Source organism: Spinacia oleracea, chromosome 6 (assembly GCF_020520425.1).
Source record: "Spinacia oleracea cultivar Varoflay chromosome 6, BTI_SOV_V1, whole genome shotgun sequence".
NCBI lineage: Eukaryota > Viridiplantae > Streptophyta > Magnoliopsida > Caryophyllales > Amaranthaceae > Spinacia > Spinacia oleracea.
Window position 1 is genome coordinate 20,563,590 of NC_079492.1, and position 21,580 is coordinate 20,585,169.

The following is a 21,580-nucleotide window of genomic DNA, read 5'->3' on the forward strand; positions in this document are numbered from 1 at the left end:
TTCTGATGAGTCAACAAAAATAAAAGGATGAGATTCATTTTATTATGGTGGCTACCATTTTATTGTAGCTATTGCAAAATCTTCCTTTTTTTTAAGACAATAACCCTTTGAAAATAGAGTTGGTATTTAACCGTATCCGAAAAAAAGTATTGTTAACTGAATGGGATCTCATTACATCTGACTAAACTGACCCGGACCCGATAAACAACTCGTTACCAGGTTTAGAACCCAATCCGAATCCTATCTAAACGACTCGTTTGCCAAGTCTAGATCCGATTGATAGGGAACCAGACCTGCTCCAGCTTATCTCGAGACCAGTTGATGTCTCATTTAGTGTGGCCTACACGTACTTTGGCATGACAAATCTTAACGCCCCCAAGCCCAACGGTTGGTCTTGTTTGAGTGTGAGATGCTTTGGGCTTGGCCTAAGTTTTGTCTTGACAAAATCTAGGCCATGCAGTTGCTAATTAGGGATTTGTTCTATTTCACCGTAGTAGCGTATAATTTTTGTATTTATAGTTAGCGCTTGAGACCCGTTTGGTAGAAAAATGATTTTAATGAAAACGAATTTGTATGTAAATTTATAAGGAAAATTAATGTACGACTCCCATAATAATGTTAGTTCGCTCTAAATTGTTTCTTTTTCTGGATAAGTTTTCATTATGAACATTACTATTTTGGGGAGTATTGAGTGGGAATGAAACTTTGTGCAAAAAAACCTGATTATCTTCTACAATTCTCCACAAGATTTACCAAGTCAAGATATTCTTCCCACCGCACACTTAAAAGGCAAAAACTTGTTCTACTGTATATGTATGGTACTGTTGTGTTTTCTGGCAGATAAATGCTATGGTAGCTAATGAACAACCCTTGCATAAACCAGGCAAATAACTGCTTGTGGAATCAGAGCACATCCCACAGTCAGGCCTGGCATATAATGAGGATCGTCCTGAATATTGAATGCATTTGTTCAATCTGATTGCCAGCAAACTGAATTCTTTCATTCATTTTGTGATGCCCACAAAGGTGCATTACAAGCCTTTATATGGGAGACTGAACAAACAATGATCCCTAGGTCATTCTTGTTGTGCCCAATCAAGTAATGACAGCTATCTTAGGACATCACATGACACTAACAGACAAACTTAGTCATGTGACAGAATCAACATAGAAAATAGCATAAAACTAGGAGAAACAAATTAGCAATTTGTTGTGGACTGGCTGACAGATTGGGCCATTGCCTTCTTCTTTCAACACCCCCCCTCAAGCTGAGAGTGCAGTGGAAGAACAAACTCCAAGCTTGGACAGAAGGTGTTGTTGTTGCTTTGTAGTAAGTTGCTTAGTGAACACATCATCTAGTTGATAGCTATGTAGGTTAGCTGAATCACACCATCAGTTGCCTTGTCTCTGATAAAGTGGCAGTCGATATCAACAAGCTTGGTTTTTTCATGGTGCACAGGGTTGGCTGCAATGGCCAATGCTGGCAGATTGTCACAATGTATTGGAGTACATCCTAGGTGTTAGGTTATGACAAATATAAAACATATATTTCATGCGGAAAAACCATAAAGCCAGGAATCCAAATTAATTGCCACATAGTCAATTAGCATAATTTAGGATACATACATGTGACGCGTGCCTTCCCTAGCTAATCCCTAACCGAACAAGAACAAGTTTAGGACTCCAACTGTAGTCCCTCCGTAGATAGTCCACAGCACGTTCGGATCCGCCTTAGATTCAATTAACTAGAATATAGTCTAAGGTTTTATGTTATTTGAACTTAATTATTTGGCAAATTGTTCAGCTTAGTATAATCTTAAAACTATATGAATACTTATGAATATGATGTATATAAATTGTGATTATTCTTCACCTATTTATAGGGTGGAATTATCGGACTTGGAAATCCACTAGGATGCAGTTTACTAATTCAAATAGAATTATACTTAAAATAATCCTTTGTTTTTAGTGTTTAATTAAACGACTAACTCTAGTGGATTTAGGATAACAATCTAACCGGACAAATCCTAAGCGACTAAGGATTCGAGGCTTGCACGAACACAACAACACACACGCACAAGCAGCCTACGAAGGGCGTTGTGCGCGCGCGGCCCAGCAGTGCTGGCACGCGGCCTATGCGAGGGCGCGGCCAGCCTGCTGCTTTGCCTTGGCTGGGCCTGGCCTTGCCTTGCGCTTGGCTGGGCCTGCCTTGGTGGGGCGGGGCTGCTTGCTTTGTTGCTGCTCTCTTTGCGCGAGCTTCGCTAGGCGCAGGCCTGGCTTCGTCCTGGGCCCTTGCGTCTAGCAAGCTCGTCCGATGTTTATTTCGTACGCCGCGCTTCCGATTCTTTTTCCGATTCCGGAATTCATTTTCGATTCGAACAATACTTAATATTTCCGATTTCGGAATTAATTTCCGTTTCGAACAAATATTTAACATTTCTGATTCCGGAATTTATTTCCGATTCCGATAATATTTCCGATTCCGGTAATATTTCCGTTTCCGGCAATATTTCTGATTCCGGCAATATTAATCATATTTATGAACTTACATATGATTAATATTTAAGTTGACATCCCTATAATAATCATATTTATTTGAAAAATGACAACAAAAAAGTGGAAACTTCTTTATGTGGTTTCCATATTTTTGTTCTTAGTTTTCTAAAAAACAGAAAACTGATGCAAAAAAAATAACGAACGGGGCGTGCGTAACGAACTTGAAATGAGTCTTATAAACATATAACTAATCATATGAATCAAGAAAAAGGTTTAAATTTTAAATATAAGTTCGTTTGTTGATAGTTGGGATCGAAAATGCCATTTTTGGCCATAAATGACCTATATCGACCCAAATGAACCATAGGCGTGCATAACGAACTTGAAATGAGTTTCATAATCATATAACTAAGCATATAAATCATGAAAAAGGGTTAGAAAGTGTCCTTAGGTTCATTTGTTGGTAGTTGGGATCGAAAATGCCATTTTTGACTATAAATGACCAATATCGACCCAAATTACCCATAGGCGTGCATAACGAACTTGAAATGAGTTTAATCAACATATAACTAATCATATGAATTATGAAAAACGTTTAGTATATGGAAATAGGTTCGTTTGTTGGTAGTTGGAATCAAAAATGCCATTTTTGGCCATAAATGACCTATATCGACCTAAATGACCCATAGGCATGCATAACGAACATGAAATGAGTCTTATAATCATATAACTAATCATATGAATCATGAAAAACGTTTAGAATATGGAAATAGGTTCGTTTGTTGGTAATTGAGATCGAAAATGCCATTTTTGGCCATAAATGACCTATATCGACCCAAATGACCCATATGCGTGCATAAAGAACTTGAAATGAGTTTCATAAACATGTAACTAATCATATGAATCATTAAAAAGGTTTAGAATTTGAATATAAGTTCGTTTGTTAGTAGTTGGCATCGAAAATGCCATTTTTGGCCATAAATGACCTATATCGACCCAAATGACCCATAGGCATGCATAAAGAACATGAAATGAGTCTTATAATCATATAACTAATCATATGAATCATGAAAAACGTTTAGAATATGGAAATAGGTTCGTTTGTTGGTAATTGGGATAGAAAATTCCATTTTTGGCCATAAATGACCTATATCGACCCAAATGACCCTTAGGCGTGCATAACGAACTTGAAATGAGTTTCATAAACATATAACTAATCATATGAATCATTAAAAAGGTTTAGAATTTTAATATAACTTTGTTTGTTGGTAGTTGGGATCGAAAATGCCATTTTTTGCCATAAATGACCTATATCGACCCAAATGACCATAGGCGTGGATAAAGAACTTGAAATGAGTCTTATAATCATTTATCTAATCATAAGAATCATGAAAAAGGTTTAGAATGTGGATATAAGTTCATTTGTTGGTAGTTGGGATCGAAAATGCCATTTTTGGCCATAAATGACCTATATCGACCCCAATGACCCATAGGCGTGCATAACGAACTTGAAATGAGTTTCATAAACATATAACAAATCATATGTATCATGAAAAATGTTTATAATATGGAAATAGGTTCATTTGTTGGTAGTTGGGATCGATAATGCCATTTTTGCCATAAATGACCTATATCGACCCAAATGACCCATAGACGTTCATAAAGAACATGAAATGAGTCTTATAATCATATACTAATCATATGAATCATGAAAAACGTTTAGAATATGGAAATAGGTTCGTTGGTAGTTGGGATCGAAAATGCCATTTTTTGCCATAAATGACCTATATCGACCCAAATGACCCTTAGGCGTGCATAACAAACTTTAAATGAGTTTCATAAACATATAACTAATCATATGAATTATTTAAAAGGTTTATAATTTGAATATAATTTCGTTTGTTGGTACTTGGGATAAAAAATGCCATTTTTGGCCATAAATGACCTATATCTACCCAAATGAACCATAGGCGTGCATAACGAACTTGAAATGAGTCTTATAATCATATAACTAATCATATAAATCATGAAAAAGGTTTATAATGTGGATATAAGTTTGTTTGTTGGTAGTTGGGATCGAAAATGCCATTTTTGGCCATAAATTACCTATATCGACCCAAATGACCAATAGGCGTCTATAACGAACTTGAAATGAGTCTTATAATCATCTGACTAATCATATAAATCATGAAAAATGGTTAGAATGTGGAAAGAGGTTCGTTTGTTGGTACTTAGGTTAAAAAATGCAATTTTTGGCCATAAATGACCTATATCGACCCAAATGATCCATATGCGTGAATAACGAACTTAATTGAAATGAGTCTTATAAACATATAAATAATCATATGAATCATGAAAAAGATTTAGAATGTGTCCTTAGGTTCATTTGTTGATATTTGGGATCGAATATGCCATTTTTGGCCAAATATGATCTATATCGAGCCAAATGAGCCTTAGATGTGCATAAAGAACTTGAAATGAATCTTAGTACACTCAGAAAGTTGTTTTCGTGACCAATATAACTTCTTTTTTTCGCATATCAAACTTAATTTAATTTATTGGTTTGCATGTATGTTGTTCTTTTAAAGGTTTTCAAAACTCCAAGGGAGGGGCCCTTTACCAAAGAGGAGTTGGATGAGATTCGAGACAAGTGGGCTACTTACTTCATTAATTGTGAACTACCCTCAGTGTAATAAATAGAGCAGTCTTGTAGTTATCCGTGACTCTTACATTTTTTAGTTATTTATCGATTTAATTAATTACATTTGAATTAATTCGGTAATATTATTGGAAATTTGAAATCTATATCATTTTTGAGGAATGTCAAGCTGATGTTTGGTGAAATAGTATTCTATAAATTATAATGCAGAATTTTATATTGCAAACTCAAAAATTATATTGCAGAATATTAGGAATTATATTCCAGACTTTTAAAAAAAAAAAAAAAATTCAAAAGTTTCCCTCGTTTGCAACAAGAGCAACTTATGTGAAGCTTATAAGTTGCCCTTGTTGCAAACAAGAGAAACTTATGTGAAGCTTATAAGTTGCCCTTGTTGCAAACAAGAGCAACTTATGTGAAGCTTATAAGTTGCCCTTGTTAAGGGAAACTTTTGATAATTTTACAAAAGTGATCCAGCCATAGGTGGCACTTATAAAGGAAACTTATAAGCCTATTTTAAGGGAAACTTATGATGTTTTTTCCTCTAGTGAAGGTCACACCAATGGCATGTAACAGATCACCGGATTAAATGAATCGGAAATTCATATAATAGCTTTTCGGGAATTAGTTTTGCAAAACGTATTATACGATACGACCTTGCGTCGGAATCGTATATCCTATCGCGAATATTTGTATGCTGGGCGAAATGAATAATCGTATCGTACGACGGTGATTCGTCGTATACGATACGATAAATAATAGCCGTAAGGTATTAGTCGCGAATACGAAGAGCATCGAAGTTGCCGGCCCGTCGAGCCGAGCGCGCAAGGCCCAACGATGCAGCAAGCTCGCAAGAAAACGAGAAAGCCATCCCGCGGGGCATGGCAGCGCGCGCACTAACGCGCAGCAGCACAGAAGCGAGCCAGCGAGGCCCATGGCCCATGCTGCTCGGCTGCGTGTTGTGGGCTTCGGCCTGCAGTGTGGGCTGTGCGCGGGAGTCCGTGTGAGTGTGTGGTGTGGCCGGTCAAGGCCACTTAGTCTTGGCCGGTTACACTAAATATAATTAGGTTAATTATATTTTTCACACACACTGTACACATAAGTTTTCCAACCCTAAACCTAATTCTGAATATTACGTTCTTCAGTTTTCTCTCTGTGAAAATTGTTCTTCCCAAAGAGGAAAACCCTTGTACTTTGTCTTAGCTACAATAATCAAGGCGGATCTGAACGTGTCGGCGAACCAAGTAGAGGAACAAAAAGTGGAGGTCTTTGTTCGTGTTCGTTGACAGATTACTTGGGAAAACACGCTTCGAATGTAAGTTTGCTTAATTTGTGCTTTATACATGTTTCCTGGCTTTGGGGATTGTTCCGCACATGTTATGTATGTTTAACTGTATTCCCCTACAGTGGTATCACGAGCCTTATGTATTCAAAGCATGTTTTAGCATGAATTTTATTGTTTTTCCTGTTGTCGAATTTTTGGGATTTTTTGTTGATTTTTTGGAATTTTTTATGAATTATTGGATTAATTGCGTAATAGGTTCTGAAATCAAAAAGATTCGGGTTTTCAACTTTTCTGACCCTAATCTGATTGAAAACGATTTTCTAAGATCAACTCATGAGAACAGAATTGCAAAAACAGGCCTCGAAGTTGTGTTTTGTTGGGCGTTTTTGTTAAATTTCGAATTAAAATTAATAAATTCGGAAGGTTTTTCAATTAATTGGTCGACGAAAACTACTCGAAATTAATTGAAAATTTTACACAATCTTCCTGGGTATTTTCTTGATCTATTGTAAAAATTTCAGCCATTTTCGATGAGTATAAACCCTTTTTTTTCTTTCCCCAAATTCGTAAATTTTAGATCGCTAATTGATTTAAAAAAATTTAGATCTAATAATTGGGTTAATTGGGAAAGGGAATATAATTTCATGGTCAGTGGCTAATTTTAAAAATTATTGGATTAGAATTTTGAATAGTTTCGTTAATTTTAATCAACACTTGAACCAAATTGATTAATATCTGAAATTTAAATGTTTAGAACGATTTAAAATTTTAGATTTGATTATTTAAAAGTTCAAATTTTCAGTTGAAATCGTTCTTTCTTAAAATTTGAATAAAGTTAGCCTTGATTTAATATTTTACGAAATTGGATTGTCGTTAATTAATTAAATCGTAAAAATCGCTCTTTTTCGAAAATAAAAATTGTAACTTTTTATGAAAAATAACATAAATGAAAACGTTCGTGAAATTAATATATTTTTTAATTGAGTTGGTCCGTAGTACAAACCAAAGGCACGAACACAAGGGTGGGGTGGACGTGTGGCTCGTCCAGCCACGCGGGTTGCCACATCCGTGTCGAGCCGCAGCGACGCGGGCAGCAGCGAGCATGCTACGTGCCGCGCGCGCTGGGCGAGGAAGGGGCAAGCAACGCAGGGCCTTGGCTTGCGATGGCTGCGAGCAAGCAACGCACCTCGCCTTGCGTTGCGCAGCGCAGCGACGAAGCACACAGGGGCAGCATCTTGCTGTGGGTACGTGTGCGCGACAGCGAGGTGCATGGGCCTTGCTCGTGTGCCTCGTAGGCCACACCGTGCGATGCTTGGGCTGGGCGCAAGCCTAGCCCACGCACGCACACGAACAATTTTTTTTTGTTTTTCGTTGGGCTTGACTTTTATGTTTGCATTAATTTGGGCTAACGGGATAATTAATAATTATTATATTTACTTGGGCCAGGCTGCGAGTTTTAATTTAATATTTAAATAATTAATTATCCGAATTAATTATTGGTTTGAGTGGGAGCCACTAAATGAAATTAAAAATGAAATAATTATTTTAATTATTTTCGTAGGTCGCATTATTTTAATTAAATTCAATTTTAATTAGAATAAAGTCTAAGGATTAATAATTTGGAAATTGATTAATCTTTTAGGACGCGTTTATGTGAACGTGAATTTTAATTAATTCACGTAAATACTTGCATAATTAACATGGGCCATTCATTTTAGCATACGAATGGGTGAATGCATATAATGTATATTTTATGTAATGCAGGTACTCCAAGTGACTAGTATGGCCATTTTAGGATAGTTAAATACGGTCTGCGAACCGTTCTATCTTTGTATGTAAAGTATTAAATATGGTCTGCGCACCATGGAAGTTTTGATGTAATTTTATTATTTTCAAGTATTTCTAAGTTTAGAACTTTAAGTTAGCAATTGAATTAAGATTCAAGACGATGCCAAGCTAACAAGATGGTGAAGGAAGATTGGATGCTTAAAGACAAGAAGTTTTGGGCCGTACTAGTTCACCTATTATTTATGCACTTTATATATTTTATGCTTGAATATATGTATATTAAGCATGAATAGGTTGTTTGTATGACTCGATTAGATTAAGTTGACTAAATAATCGAACCAACATAGAAACAACTAGGTCCAAAGTAATATTGAGTTTAAAAAAATTGCCTTCCAAATCAAGCACTTACAAAAATCTAAGGATCTAACGTAGTAGGTTTACGCCAAAGCGAGGTGCTATATTAGTTGACTTAGAGGGTAAGGCGTCCCAAAGGAGCACGTTGATTGTGGTTTCAACTCAAACAACAATAGCATTATGTTGTGGCAATGGGATAAATTATGGTATTAATTTATTAACCAAGAGTAATTTGGAGATTACTAGCAATAGGTTTTGCTTACCTAGAATCTTAAACTACTTAAGATATGCCAAAGCTGCTTAAGGATTTAGGACTTTTAGGGTCTTGGAATCGTTTCATTCATTTTTGGACCATGTTTTTGCTTTTGCATGAATGAAATGTTTAATAGCTTTAATGATTGCATGCTAGCATTTATTTTATAGTTATTAAGTTATGAATGGTTATTTATTGCAAATTCTTTTCAAATGTAGTAATCAAATGGCCGCAATCAAAACAACACTCAAAGTAACCGAAATTCTGGATGTACAATTGCACCTATCAAACTTTCTTGATTGGGAGAGGAAGCTTCGGCAAGTCCTCAGGTGGAACAACATTGAATATGTAGTTCACCATCCCATCCCCAACTATTACTCAAAGGATATGACTCCAGAAAAGCACTGTGCGTGGGCGAACCACATGTCGCTAGTGATGGATCTTATTCTTGGCTCAATCCCCAAGGATTGGAGTGCAAGGTTCGTTGCATACGAGCCATGGGCACTCCTAAGGCATCTTAGGGATATATGTCGTGGTAGATTCCCACACGGTGGTCAACATGTCGACCAAAATATCTTTGAATTGGTAAATTCATTTGGGGATCTAAAGCTTAATTCTCCACTGGGTTGTTGCTTTGACGTCGAAAGACAAAAGGCAAGGGAAAGGGTCATTGATCTTGAAATGACAGATGGAACGCCAATTATGACTCATACAAAGAAAATGGTTGGGCTTCTCAACCACCTTGAGTTACTTGGTGATCCATTCCCAGATTCTGCTGCCGCGGGAATACTTTTGAATTCTCTTCAGCCTGGTTATAAGAAATTCAAATTACTCTATTTCTCCAAGAAAAGGGAAAACACTCTTAGTGAGATAATTTATTTTCTTCATCAATATGAATTGGACTTTGAAAGTGATAAGCAAGCGTCGCTAAAAGTAAAGAGTAAGAAAATCAAGAAAAAGGTTCCGCGGAAGATCCCAAGCAAGGGTGCATTTCCGTCTACTTCAGGAGGGCAACTGGCGCCCTCCAAGAAGAAAATGAAGAAGAATCGTTCTCCATCTACATTGCAATGCTTCAATTGTAATGACATTGGTCATTACAAGCGAGATTGCCCTAAACTAAAGGAAGAGAAGAAGGACGGAAATGTTGCTTCTCCTTTAGGTATTTATGTAATTATACATTGTAATCTTGCAAATTCTACTTCTTGGGTATTAGATACTAGTTGTGGCTCACACTTATGTTCCAATTCGTAGGGACTAAGGAGAAGTAGAAGGCTTGATAAAGGCGAGATGGATCTACGCGTGGGAAATGGAGCACGGATTGCTGCATTAGCCGTAGGATCTTATTTTATTTCTTTGCCTAGTGGTTTTGTTTTGGAACTAGAAAACTGTTACTATGTTCCTAGTATCACCAGAAACATTATTTCCGTTTCAAGTTTGGACTCTAAAGGTTTTAGTTTTCAATTTAAAGACAATAGTTGTTCTTTTGCTTTGAATTGAATGTTTTATGGTTCAGCACAACAAGAAAATGGTCTATATGTGCTAGATACGAGCAAACACATTTATAACATAAATACTAAAAAGGCTAAAACTGGTGATTCGGATCTCACATTTTTGTGGCATTGTCGATTAGGCCATATAAACACAAACGACATGGAATTACTTCAACTAAAGGGAATTCTAGAATCATTCGACTTGGAGAAGATTGATCAATGCGAATCTTGTTTACTTAGCAAAATGATAAAGCAACCTTTCTCAAAGGTGGGAGAAAGAGCAAGCGAACTATTGGGGCTAATACATACGGACATATGTGGGCCTATGAGTATGAAATCTAGAGGTGAGTTCAGCTATTTCATAACGTTTACGGACGATTTCAGTAGATATGGCTATATTTACTTAATGAACAAGTCTGAATCGTTTGAGAAATTCCGAGAATTTCAAAATGAAGTAGAGAATCAACATGGCAAGAAAATCAAAGCTCTAAGATCAGATCGAGGAGGTGAATATCTTAGCCACGAGTTTGATGACCATCTAAAAGAATGCGGTATTCTTTCTGAATTGACTGCTCCGGGGACACCTCAATGGAATGGAGTGTCGGAACGGAGAAACAGGACCTTACTCGATATGGTCAGGTCAATGATGGGTCAAGCCGAACTTCCTTTACAATTTTGGGGACATGTGTTGCAAACAGCAGCACTCACACTGAATCGTGCTCCGTCAAAAGCTGTTGAAAAGACTCCATACGAATTATGGACTGGGAAACTTCCAAAGTTTTCTTTTCTAAAGATTTGGGGTTGCGAAGCATATGTCAAGGGATTAATTTCGGACAAGCTCGAACCAAAATCTGACAAATGTTTCTTCGTTGGGTATCCAAAAGAAACAAAGGGGTATTACTTCTACAACAAGTCAGACAACAAGGTATTCGTTGCTCGTGACGATGTCTTTTTGGAAAGAAATGATATTTCCAAATTGACAAGTGGGAGAATAATAGACCTTGAAGAGATTCGAGACGAACAACGAATCAAGAACTCATTAGAAGCAGTTCAGGCTGAAGAACCTCCAAGTTCTTTAGAAGAGCCAGTGGGAGTAGTTCCTCAAAACGTTGTTTCCCCTCGTAAGTCAAATAGACCTAAGGTTCAGCCGGACAGATGGACAGGCGTCCTCTTGACTGAAAACTTAGACGTTCTCATATTATATAGTGATGAACCTATGACTTACAACCAAGCTATGACGATCCCAAACTCCACTAAATGGTTAGAGGCCATGAAATCTGAAATAGACTCCATGTCTGAAAATCTAGTCTGGGATTTGGTAGATTTGCCGGATGGGTTTACACCTATCGGATGCAAATAGGTCTTCAAATTGAAGAAAGACAAAGATGGAATTGTATACATATACAAGGCTAGATTGGTAGCAAAAGGTTACAGGCAAGTTCACGACGTTGACTACGATGAAACCTTTTCTCCAGTCGCGATGCTTAAGTCTATTCGGATAATCCTTGCGATTGCCGCTTTTCATGATTATGAAATATGGCAAATGGATGTCAAAACTGCCTTCTTGAATGGTGTTATATAAGAGACAATGTTTATGACGTACCCAGAGGGTTTTGTCGATCAAAAGAATCAAGGAAAGGTATGCAAGCTTAAGAAGTCCATTTACGGACTAAAGCAAGCATCAAGGAGTTGGAATAAACGATTTGATGAAGCAGTCAATAAGTTTGGCTTCATCAAGAATCAGGACGAATCTTGTGTATACAAGAAGGTCAGTGGGAGTAAAATTGCATTCTTAGTCTTGTATGTTGATGACATACTACTTATTGGAAACGACATTCCTATGTTGGAGTCTGTAAAGACTTGGCTTGGTAAGTGTTTCTCAATGAAGGACTTAGGAGAGGCACAGTACATTTTGGGCATCAAGATCTACAGGGATAGATCTAAGAGGATGATTGGACTAAGCCAGAAAACTTACATTGACAAAGTGCTAGCTAGGTTCAATATGATGGAAGCCAAGAGTTGCCATCTACCCATGTCACATGGCACATATCTAAGAAAGAGTCAGTTTCCCAAAACATCTCATGAGTGTAGAAATATGAGAGGAATTCCATACGCTTCGGCTATTGGATCCATCATGTATGCTATGATTTGTACAAGGCCGGATGTTTCGTTTGCACTCAGTGCAACGAGGAGGTACCAGTCAGAACCAGGTGAGGCACATTGGACTGCTGCCAAGAATATCCTAAAGTACCTGAAACGGACTAAGGATTAGTTTCTGGTTTATGGTTGTACAGATGAGTTGATTGTTAAGGGCTATACGGCGCAAGCTTTCAAACCGACAGAGATGAATTCAGATCACAGTCTGGGTTTGTGTTCTGCCTTAACAGCGGAGCAATAAGCTGGAAAATTGCTAAGCAAATCACTGTTGCGGATTCTACAACTGAAGCCGAGTACATTGCTGCCTTAGAAGCAGCAAAGGAAGATGTTAGGATTCGGAAGTTCATCGAAGAAATTGGGGTTGTCCCCTCCATTAAAGGACCAGTGGCTTTGTGTTGCGACAACAGCGGAGCCATTGCCCAGGCAAAGGAGCCTAGGAGTCACCAGAAGTACAAGCACGCACTGCTGCGATTTCATATACTTCGAGAGATCGTTGAAAGGAAAGAAATCTAGATTTGCAAGGTTGGAACTGACGACAACGTCGCGGATCCATTGACTAAACCGTTGCCACAAGTGAAGCACAACGCACATGTAGAAACCATGGGAATCAAGCATGTTGGAGACTGGCTTTGATTTTCTATGTTTTGTTTTAGAACATTTGTTAGATCTATGTTTAAAACAATTGGTTTAACCATTTCATATTTATGAAATTTATTATTTCATATTCATTTAATTTTGGTTTAGTATTAAATGATAAGTCCATGTGATTCAAATCATTCAAATGGGATGTCAAGATGGATTCTTCGACAAAGAAACACCCATAAGTGAACTTGAATATTGAAGTCACAAAGGATCCCTAATCCAGGTCATTGAAAGGTGGACGACCAATGAATAATGAAGATTAGATTCACTAGTGGAAAAAATACCTGTTGAGGGGGGCATTTTGGGTTTATTAAGGCGAACAAGACCCGCTGCGACAGACGTAGCTTCAACAGCTCAGTGATCTGTTGAGGCGGGCTTTGTTCGCCTCAACAGGTGATCTGTTGTGGGGGGCTTTCAAAAGCCCGCCTCAACAACCTCTACAGAAACGCGAAAAATAAGGACCTGTTGAGGGGGGCATTTAAGAAGCCCGCCTCAACAGCCTCCTCTGTTGAGGCTCACTTCTTAAATGCCCCCCTCAACAGGTCCTTATTTTTGCGCCAATACCTGTACATTGGCGCCATAAATTCATATGTTGTTGAGGCGTACATTAAAAGCCCCCTTCAACAACATTAATTTTTTTTTTCCAAATTCTTTTAAAATATAAAATAGGCGGCAATAACCACAACTAGATATATACTCCATTGAGTATTGAAACCTGTACCCAATCAACACCAAAATAGCAAAGGTATGAATCTGCTTATCTTTGATAAATAAATCATTACATTAACTTCATTTATATTAACCCAACAGAGCAAAGCGTATATATAGTACGTATGTTTACAATTTTTAAACACCTAGCTAGTCTAACAAATTACAACTAATATTAACAACTAAAGACAAAAGGCTAGAGAGCTAATCTAACAAATGTCTCTAATCCAGCCACTTAGGTCCCTTTAGATCATGCATTACAAACCTTAAGTAAGGTCGTGTTGACTTTCTTCCAATCGACTCGATCCCTAGCCTGCAAGTTGCATGGAAGGAAAATATATATGAGTACCAAAGTTTACACTCACGATATTGTCTTTACATTCCATTGAAGCATAAAATTAAAAGATATAGTTGCAGACTATAGAGATAATTAAGTACGTTGTTGACCTATAACGACCCAATGAGCCTTAAATGTGCATACGTAGATTAGAATGAGTTTTAGAAAGTTAAAACTATGTATATTAGTCATGTAATAAGAATCAAATGAGTCCTTAGGTTCTTTAGTTCAAAGTTGGGAGCGGAAATGTCATTTTAGCTCTAAACATGACCTATAACGACCTAATGAGCCTTAAATGTGCATCAATAGATTCGAATGAGTTTTAGAAAGTTAAAACTATGTATATTAGTCATGTAATAAGAATCAAATGAGTCCTTAGGTTTTTTAGTTCAAAGTTGGGAGCGGAAATGTCATTTTAGCTCTAAACATGACCTATAACGACCTAATGAGCCTTAAATGTGCATAAATAGATTCGAATGAGTTTTAGAAAGTTAAAACTATGTATATTAGTCATGTAATAAGAATCAAATGAGTCCTTAGGTTCTTTAGTTCAAAGTTGGGAGCGGAAATGTCATTTTAGCTCTAAACATGACCTATAACGACCTAATGAGCCTTAAATGTCCATAAATAGATTCGAATGAGTTTTAGAAAGTTAAAACTATGTATATTAGACATGTAATAAGAATCAAATGAGTCCTTAGGTTCTTTAGTTCAAAGTTGGGAGCGGAAATGTCATTTTAGCTCTAAACATGACCTATAACGACCTAATGAGCCTTAAATGTGCATAAATAGATTCGAATGAGTTTTAGAAAGTTTTAACTATGCATATTAATCATGTAATTAGAATCAAATGAGTCCTTAGGTTTTTTAGTTCAAAGTTGGGAGCGGAAATGTCATTTTAGCTCTAAACATGACCTATAACGACCTAATGAGCCTTAAATGTGCATAAATAGATTCGAATGAGTTTTAGAAAGTTAAAACCATGCATATTAATCATGTAATAAGAATCAAATGAGTCCTTAGGTTTTTTAGTTCAAAGTTGGGAGCGGAAATGTCATTTTAGCTCTAAACATGACCTATAACGACCTAATGAGCCTTAAATGTGCATAAATAGATTCGAATGAGTTTTAGAAAGTTAAAACTATGTATATTAGTCATGTAATAAGAATCAAATGAGTCCTTAGGTTCTTTAGTTCAAAGTTGGGAGCGGAAATGTCATTTTAGCTCTAAACATGACCTATAACGACCTAATGAGCCTTAAATGTGCATAAATAGATTCGAATGAGTTTTAGAAAGTTAAAACTATGTATATTAGACATGTAATAAGAATCAAATGAGTCCTTAGGTTCTTTAGTTCAAAGTTGGGAGCGGAAATGTCATTTTAGCTCTAAACATGACCTATAACGACCTAATGAGCCTTAAATGTGCATAAATAGATTCGAATGAGTTTTAGAAAGTTAAAACTATGTATATTAGTCATGTAATAAGAATCAAATGAGTCCTTAGGTTCTTTAGTTCAAAGTTGGAAGCGGAAATGTCATTTTAGCTCTAAACATGACCTATAACGACCTAATGAGCCTTGAATGTGCATAAATAGATTCGAATGAGTAGAAACAATAACATACAAAGCAGCAATAGAAGCAAACAGAGGAGAAACACACAGATGGAAGTGAAATTCTAAAGACCACCAGATCAGAATTCACATGCAGCAGCAGCAAGACTAGCAGATTAGTATTCAAAGCAATAAATTAGCAAATCCAGCAGACTTGTAATTATGGAAAAATTAAAGAACTTTACCAAATCCATGAAGATATAAACGCTTCCATCTTTGTGTCTAAACAACCTAAGTAAATAAATACTCGGTTGTAAAAAACTTAGCCCATTGCTCACGAACCACATCTATTTCCTCATCGGTATAAGGCGCATTTCTTGGAGTGTAAGCCTGAAATAAGTAACATGATAAGTAATGCTACTTGTAAATTAAGAATTCTACTACGTAAAAGTACTAGTATTAGTAGTTCAACTAACATATGGTAAAAGAACGAACATTGTCTAATCGCTCATCAGTGTTATGGTGTAACGTGACTATTTCATGCATGAACTTCATAACGTAATAGCCACACTCGCGGGCGCCGACTTGTTGAGCACACTGATTTGGAGATAAATCATAAATTATATATCCAAGTAGTTACCCAAAAAAAAAAGTAAAGCTAATTAGTAAGCATGATATACCTTTACATGGAAGCCTTTCAACCCCTGCATAGTCGCTCTATTCGGACAAATCCCATCATTAAACTTGTACACTTGGTATGCCCTGGAAGTTGAGTAAAACTTCATGAATCTGATTCGGCACGAAAAGAAATAACTTAAAAAGAATTGAAAGTAACTTACAAACACAAGATTCCCCATGCACTATTTTCTCGGTTGGAACCTATCGCAGAGTCGAAAATATACGCACAACCTCTACGTAGGTCTAACACGTACAAAATCCAATGATTTCTGCATTATATATAAATGTTATTGCAACCTTATGCATGAAAATAACAATAACATAGCTATTTACCAAATATCGATCAATCTCTAACACTTACTCTTGATGGTATGGGATCAAAAACCACTTGGTAATGTTAGGATCACCCTTCTTCTCCTTTTCAATTTCAGCATTGAAAACTACTTTCAAATACATTGATGCAGCCTGAGGGTTGGCCTTGATTCTAGAGCTTGACATTGCCTCGGGACAAACAAACCCAATCTGAGAGTTGTCAAATGCAAAGGTGTGTTCGTGGAATAAACACCTACAAAGTAAATGTATAATGCAAAAATTTCAAAAACTATTATAGTTGACAAAACCAAAAACAAAAATATCGATGGAAAAGTTTACATCATATAGACTTGGATCACTGAAATGTTGAGGCACGCCCCTCTAAGGAACTCTTCAACGTCAACCTCATTTACATAAGTTTGTCGATCTTCGTCATAATGCCAAACCGAAGCGGGCAATGGGATTGAAGTATTTTTATATACATCACCGGGCGCCGTATTGATGATAAACTTCAAATAATTGCATGATGGGCCAAGACCTTGAATTGTGTCGTCTGCCAAATTTTGCTTCTTACTTTTGGCGGCTGATTCTTCAGTTTTACGATCACAACTACCTACCATCTCTTTGGCCGTCTTAGAGTTCTTCGACTTCGATTTCGACTCCAACTTATTTGAGCATGAATTTTCCTGTAACAATAATGTTAAGCTAGCATGAAAAGTTCAGTTTTGATTTCAGTGTTGAAGCACAGGGGAGTGGGAAGCATATGGTTTACCTTGGCCGTTAACTTCAGTGTTGTCTTCTCTTTGGACCCTAAATCAAGTGTTGCCTTCTCTTTGACAATTAATTCTGTTGTCTTATCTTTGACAACTAATTCTGTTGTCTTCTCTTTGACAATTAATTCGTTTTTCTTCTCTTTGGAGCTACCAACCACCTCTTCAAAAATCTGACTCCTGGACTTCTTTGTTGGGCGTGGAGTAGAGTACTCCTAAACAGAGGTAGAAACCAAAGGAGTTCAAGGCTCTGAATCTAATTCTAAACAGATGCATAACGCAATGAATGACAAATTAATAATAAAAAAGTTATACCTCGTCTTCTTCGAAAATCACCAAGTGAATTGGCCATTGCACAAAACTAGCAAGAGCCCTGCCTAAGTTATTGAATCCATCTCCAGTAGGTACCGGAAGAGTGTCATCATCATGTCCGTCGTAAATACAATCAACTTGGACCTTATAATGACTAGGCTTCATCGATCTAAAGTGTTGGTGCAACGAACCATCCAATGGGTACGCCATACCATCTGCCACTATCACTTTGTTACCCAAAACTTTATCCTCAAGGGCAAGACGACATGGAGTTATGGCCTTCACAAATAAATTTACAAAATTTCAGAAATCACTACAAAGTACAATATTAAAAACCTAGCTAGGGGTGTTTTGAGTGTATGCACTATAGAGAATATATACCTTCAGCTCGCGTGGTTGCTGCGATGAACTCGGACAACAGGTTACGAGTGCACGGTTAACATCAAACTCATCACTTACAAGAGCAGAATCAAGTGCGGGGGTAGAGAGGGTGTTTAGTTGACCGGTTGCTTTCAATGTGGCTAGTTGGTTTTGGAGGGCCTCCGCCACCTTTCTCTCTAATTGATCTTCAAACTCCCTTCTCACCGAAGCTCTGATTGATTCGATAGCCTCCGGTGATGGTTCAATATGGCCACATCTACTACTTCGGTCTATTGGACCGAAAGCAACTTTGTAACCGACATTAACTCCACCTGTTGCCTTGACACGCCCACGGTGATCCTTTTTTCCCATAGCCTTGGTGAGGGCATCTTCTCCCTGGGTGAATGAAATATTTCCTTTTCCCTCTTCTTCTATGTACTCCAACTATAAGAATTAGGAAAGTAAAAATTAGATGGTATACATGATGGAAAGGAGAAGCAATCTTAGCAATAGAACTAGGAATTAGGAAAGAAAAGGATATAGAACGTAAAATTTCATATGCACTTACAGCCATCTTAGCAATATTTACGGCTTCTTTATCATTCGGGTCAACTTCCCACTTTCCCTCTTTGTTTTTAACTTGATGAGCCAAGATCCACTCTACTGATCTAAACTTCTTAAATCTATCTGGCGCTGTGGTGAGTGATGAGGTCACTGAGGAGGAGCCACTTGAGAGGGTTAAAGCTGCCTCTGGCGGTAGTCGCCCATCATTTATCCACTCTGGTCTCTTTCTAACATAACCCTTTTGGCCTGTGCGATGTGGGTGCTTGTTTTGTAATGCACTTTTACTTGCTTTTTCTCTACGAACCTGTCAAAAAACACATAAAGAACATGTCCAACATTTAAAGATGGCAACAACAAACTAATCATATAATTATATAAAAAAATATCTAGCAAAGTAAATTCATTATTACCAACATCTCCGGCTTGTTTCGTTCCATCACAAATGTTTTCCAATCATCCTCTGTGATTTGATGGTAGATGTCCCAAGGCATGTCATTTTTCTGATGTTTCGGCATTTTTTCTTTCTTAGTTATCCAACGCCGCGTTAACCTGGACTTGAAAGCTCCAAAGCGTTTCGCCACACACATATGAAAATATTTTTCTCTCCTTTTAGCCGGATCATCAATAATGTGGAACAGAAGCTGTTAATTTTATGGATAAGAGATTGTTAGAAACGTATGCTACACAAATAGATAATCTAGGAGAATACAAATCAAGTTTTTATTCAATGTTTACCTTGGTCTCCTCCCAAAACCCCTTCTTTGTGTGTTCATCTAACGTTGAATATTCTTTCACATTAATGTTAATTCTAGCAGCACAAGACCCAACTTGCTTCCCGTATTCTCCTGACCATTCTCCATCGGGGATTCCATATTGATTATACTGAAGATGCATAGGCTTTTTGGCTTGAACTCCTTTTGACGGACCACGGAATTTGGTCTTTTTACTAGTGTTGGTACCTTGTGATTCCCCCGTAGGATGACTAGCTCCATCAATTCCCTGTATTTCATTATCACGATGATCATCCATGGTAGCTACGGTCCTGCAACAAAGAAAAGAGAGCAATACTCAGTAAAGGGAGCAATACTTAGAAAAGAGAGCAATACTTAGAAAAGAGAGCAATACTCAGTTTTCAGTTATAATAAAATTGATACATGTTTCAAATGAAGACTATGAAAATCTGCCTACAAAACAAATTCATGGGCAAGTAGACAACGGGTAGGTTGTGTATACATTATGTCTTGTTTTTTTATATTAAGGGCAAAATGCTACAATTGGCCATTTACAAAGCTATACCTAAAATAATGGCCTTATGGTATTACACCTAACATGCAAAACAATCCCAAATCAAACCTCACCTAAAAAAACAACCCAAAAAAAAAATCATAACTCACCAGTTCTACGCACTGATCTGCACAGCTCAGATCAGAACTGTGCAGATCAATGCACAGAACTGATCAGAACTGACCAGTTCTGTGCACTGATCTGCACAGTTCTGATGTGAGCTGTGCAGATCAGTGCACAGAACTGATCAGAACTGACCAGTTCTGTGCACTGATCAGCACAGTTCTGATCTGAGCTGTGCAGATCAGTGCACAGAACTGATCAGAACTGACCAGTTCTGTGCACTGATCTGCACAGTTCTGATCTGAGCTGTGCAGATCAGTGCACAGAACTGATCAGAACTGACCAGTTCTGTGCACTGATCTGCACAGTTCTGATCTGAGCTGTGCAGATCAGTGCACATAACTGCACAGTTCTGATCAGTTTTGTCCACTGATCTGCACAGTTCTGATCTGGGCAGTGCAGATCAGTGCATAGAACAGAACTGATCAGTGCACTGAGAAGCTAAAACAGTACTTCACTGAGTTGATTAGTGCAATTGGCCAAAGAATCTCTGTTTATTTTGATGAATTTCAGTTGCATTGGAAAGAACTGATCAGCCTCTTTAATTTCAGTTGCATTGGAAAGAACTGAGAAGCTAAAACAGTACTTCATGCTGCTTTTCTGGTTATGGATGACACAAGTTACAAATTTTGTAAGTTTTGAAACTTCAGGAACAGGACAGTTTCTAGACATCACTCAGATTTCTATTCCTGGTCTAATTTGATGATTCTGGAGTTCAAATCTTCACCTTCAAACATGTAAATTACACCATACTGTAAGCAAAGTATCAAATTGTAAACAAAGTCATCTTCAAAACGGTTTTTATGTACTTATCCATCATCAACCACCAGAAAGCAAACATCAGAAACTAAGTTACCAATCACAAAGCCATGCAAACAAGAACAGGTAATTGATATTATTAGACAAAATGTACTGAAAACTAACCTAGGAAAATTCAACTGCAATTTCTGCAACCTGTGCTTGGAACCTTGCTCACATAAGAGGATACGACATTCACCAAGTTTACACCTGTGTGAAAAAACCAGATAAAGTTAGTCAAGTTATTAGAAGTATCAGACTCTCAGTAACTTAAATAGGAGGGATAAAGTAGGAGACTATCACTGCAATTCCTCTTCACAATACAAGTGGCAATTGATTGGGGTTGAATTTTTAGAAAAAAAATATGAATTAATATCCACAAGTATCCTTCACTATTCAAATTTAAGTAGTCAAGATAACAAAAATTCCAAGGCGCACAGGCTTTCAGATATGAATAGAAAGAACAAAGTCAAAAACTTCAACACTGCATCAGAAGTGAAGCCCGAACTTACACATGTATGTTTCAATTACGATTCGTAACCCATATTCCTTCCGTATGATCTGTACGCATATGATTAGTATTATTTGCATCCTCCCCTTCTGGCAATGGTTGAACAACCATTGGTAACGGAGGTGTGTCATCATACTCATCATACTC

The 21,580-nt window shown here is 37.3% G+C and overlaps 1 protein-coding gene across 1 annotated transcript; it reads right to left on the reverse strand.

Moving 5' to 3' along the window:
- Positions 1 to 1,355: 1,355 nt before the first annotated feature.
- LOC110781412 (uncharacterized) lies at positions 1,356 to 20,796 on the reverse strand. The gene is made up of 13 exons (XM_056831999.1): positions 20,573 to 20,796; positions 19,453 to 19,759; positions 19,128 to 19,358; positions 18,722 to 19,021; positions 18,175 to 18,597; positions 17,797 to 18,072; positions 17,484 to 17,696; positions 17,051 to 17,397; positions 16,761 to 16,964; positions 16,561 to 16,668; positions 16,402 to 16,483; positions 16,198 to 16,318; positions 1,356 to 1,465 (listed from the first exon to the last, which is right to left on the reverse strand). Exons 1-13 carry the CDS (start codon positions 20,794 to 20,796, stop codon positions 1,356 to 1,358), a joined length of 2,946 nt encoding a protein of 981 aa, XP_056687977.1.
- Between the last annotated feature and the right edge of the window lie 784 nt (positions 20,797 to 21,580).

Coding starts and splice junctions, on each gene's coding strand:
- LOC110781412 (XM_056831999.1), bottom strand. CDS start 20,796: ATGTCTAGAAACTGTCCTGTTCCTGAAGTTTCAAAACTTACAAAATTT. Junction 16,965..17,050: donor GTGATCCAAGTCTATATGAT/GTAAACTTTTCC, acceptor TTTACTTTGTAG/GTGTTTATTCCACGAACACA. Junction 16,319..16,401: donor TGAAAGGCTTCCATGTAAAG/GTATATCATGCT, acceptor TCTCCAAATCAG/TGTGCTCAACAAGTCGGCGC.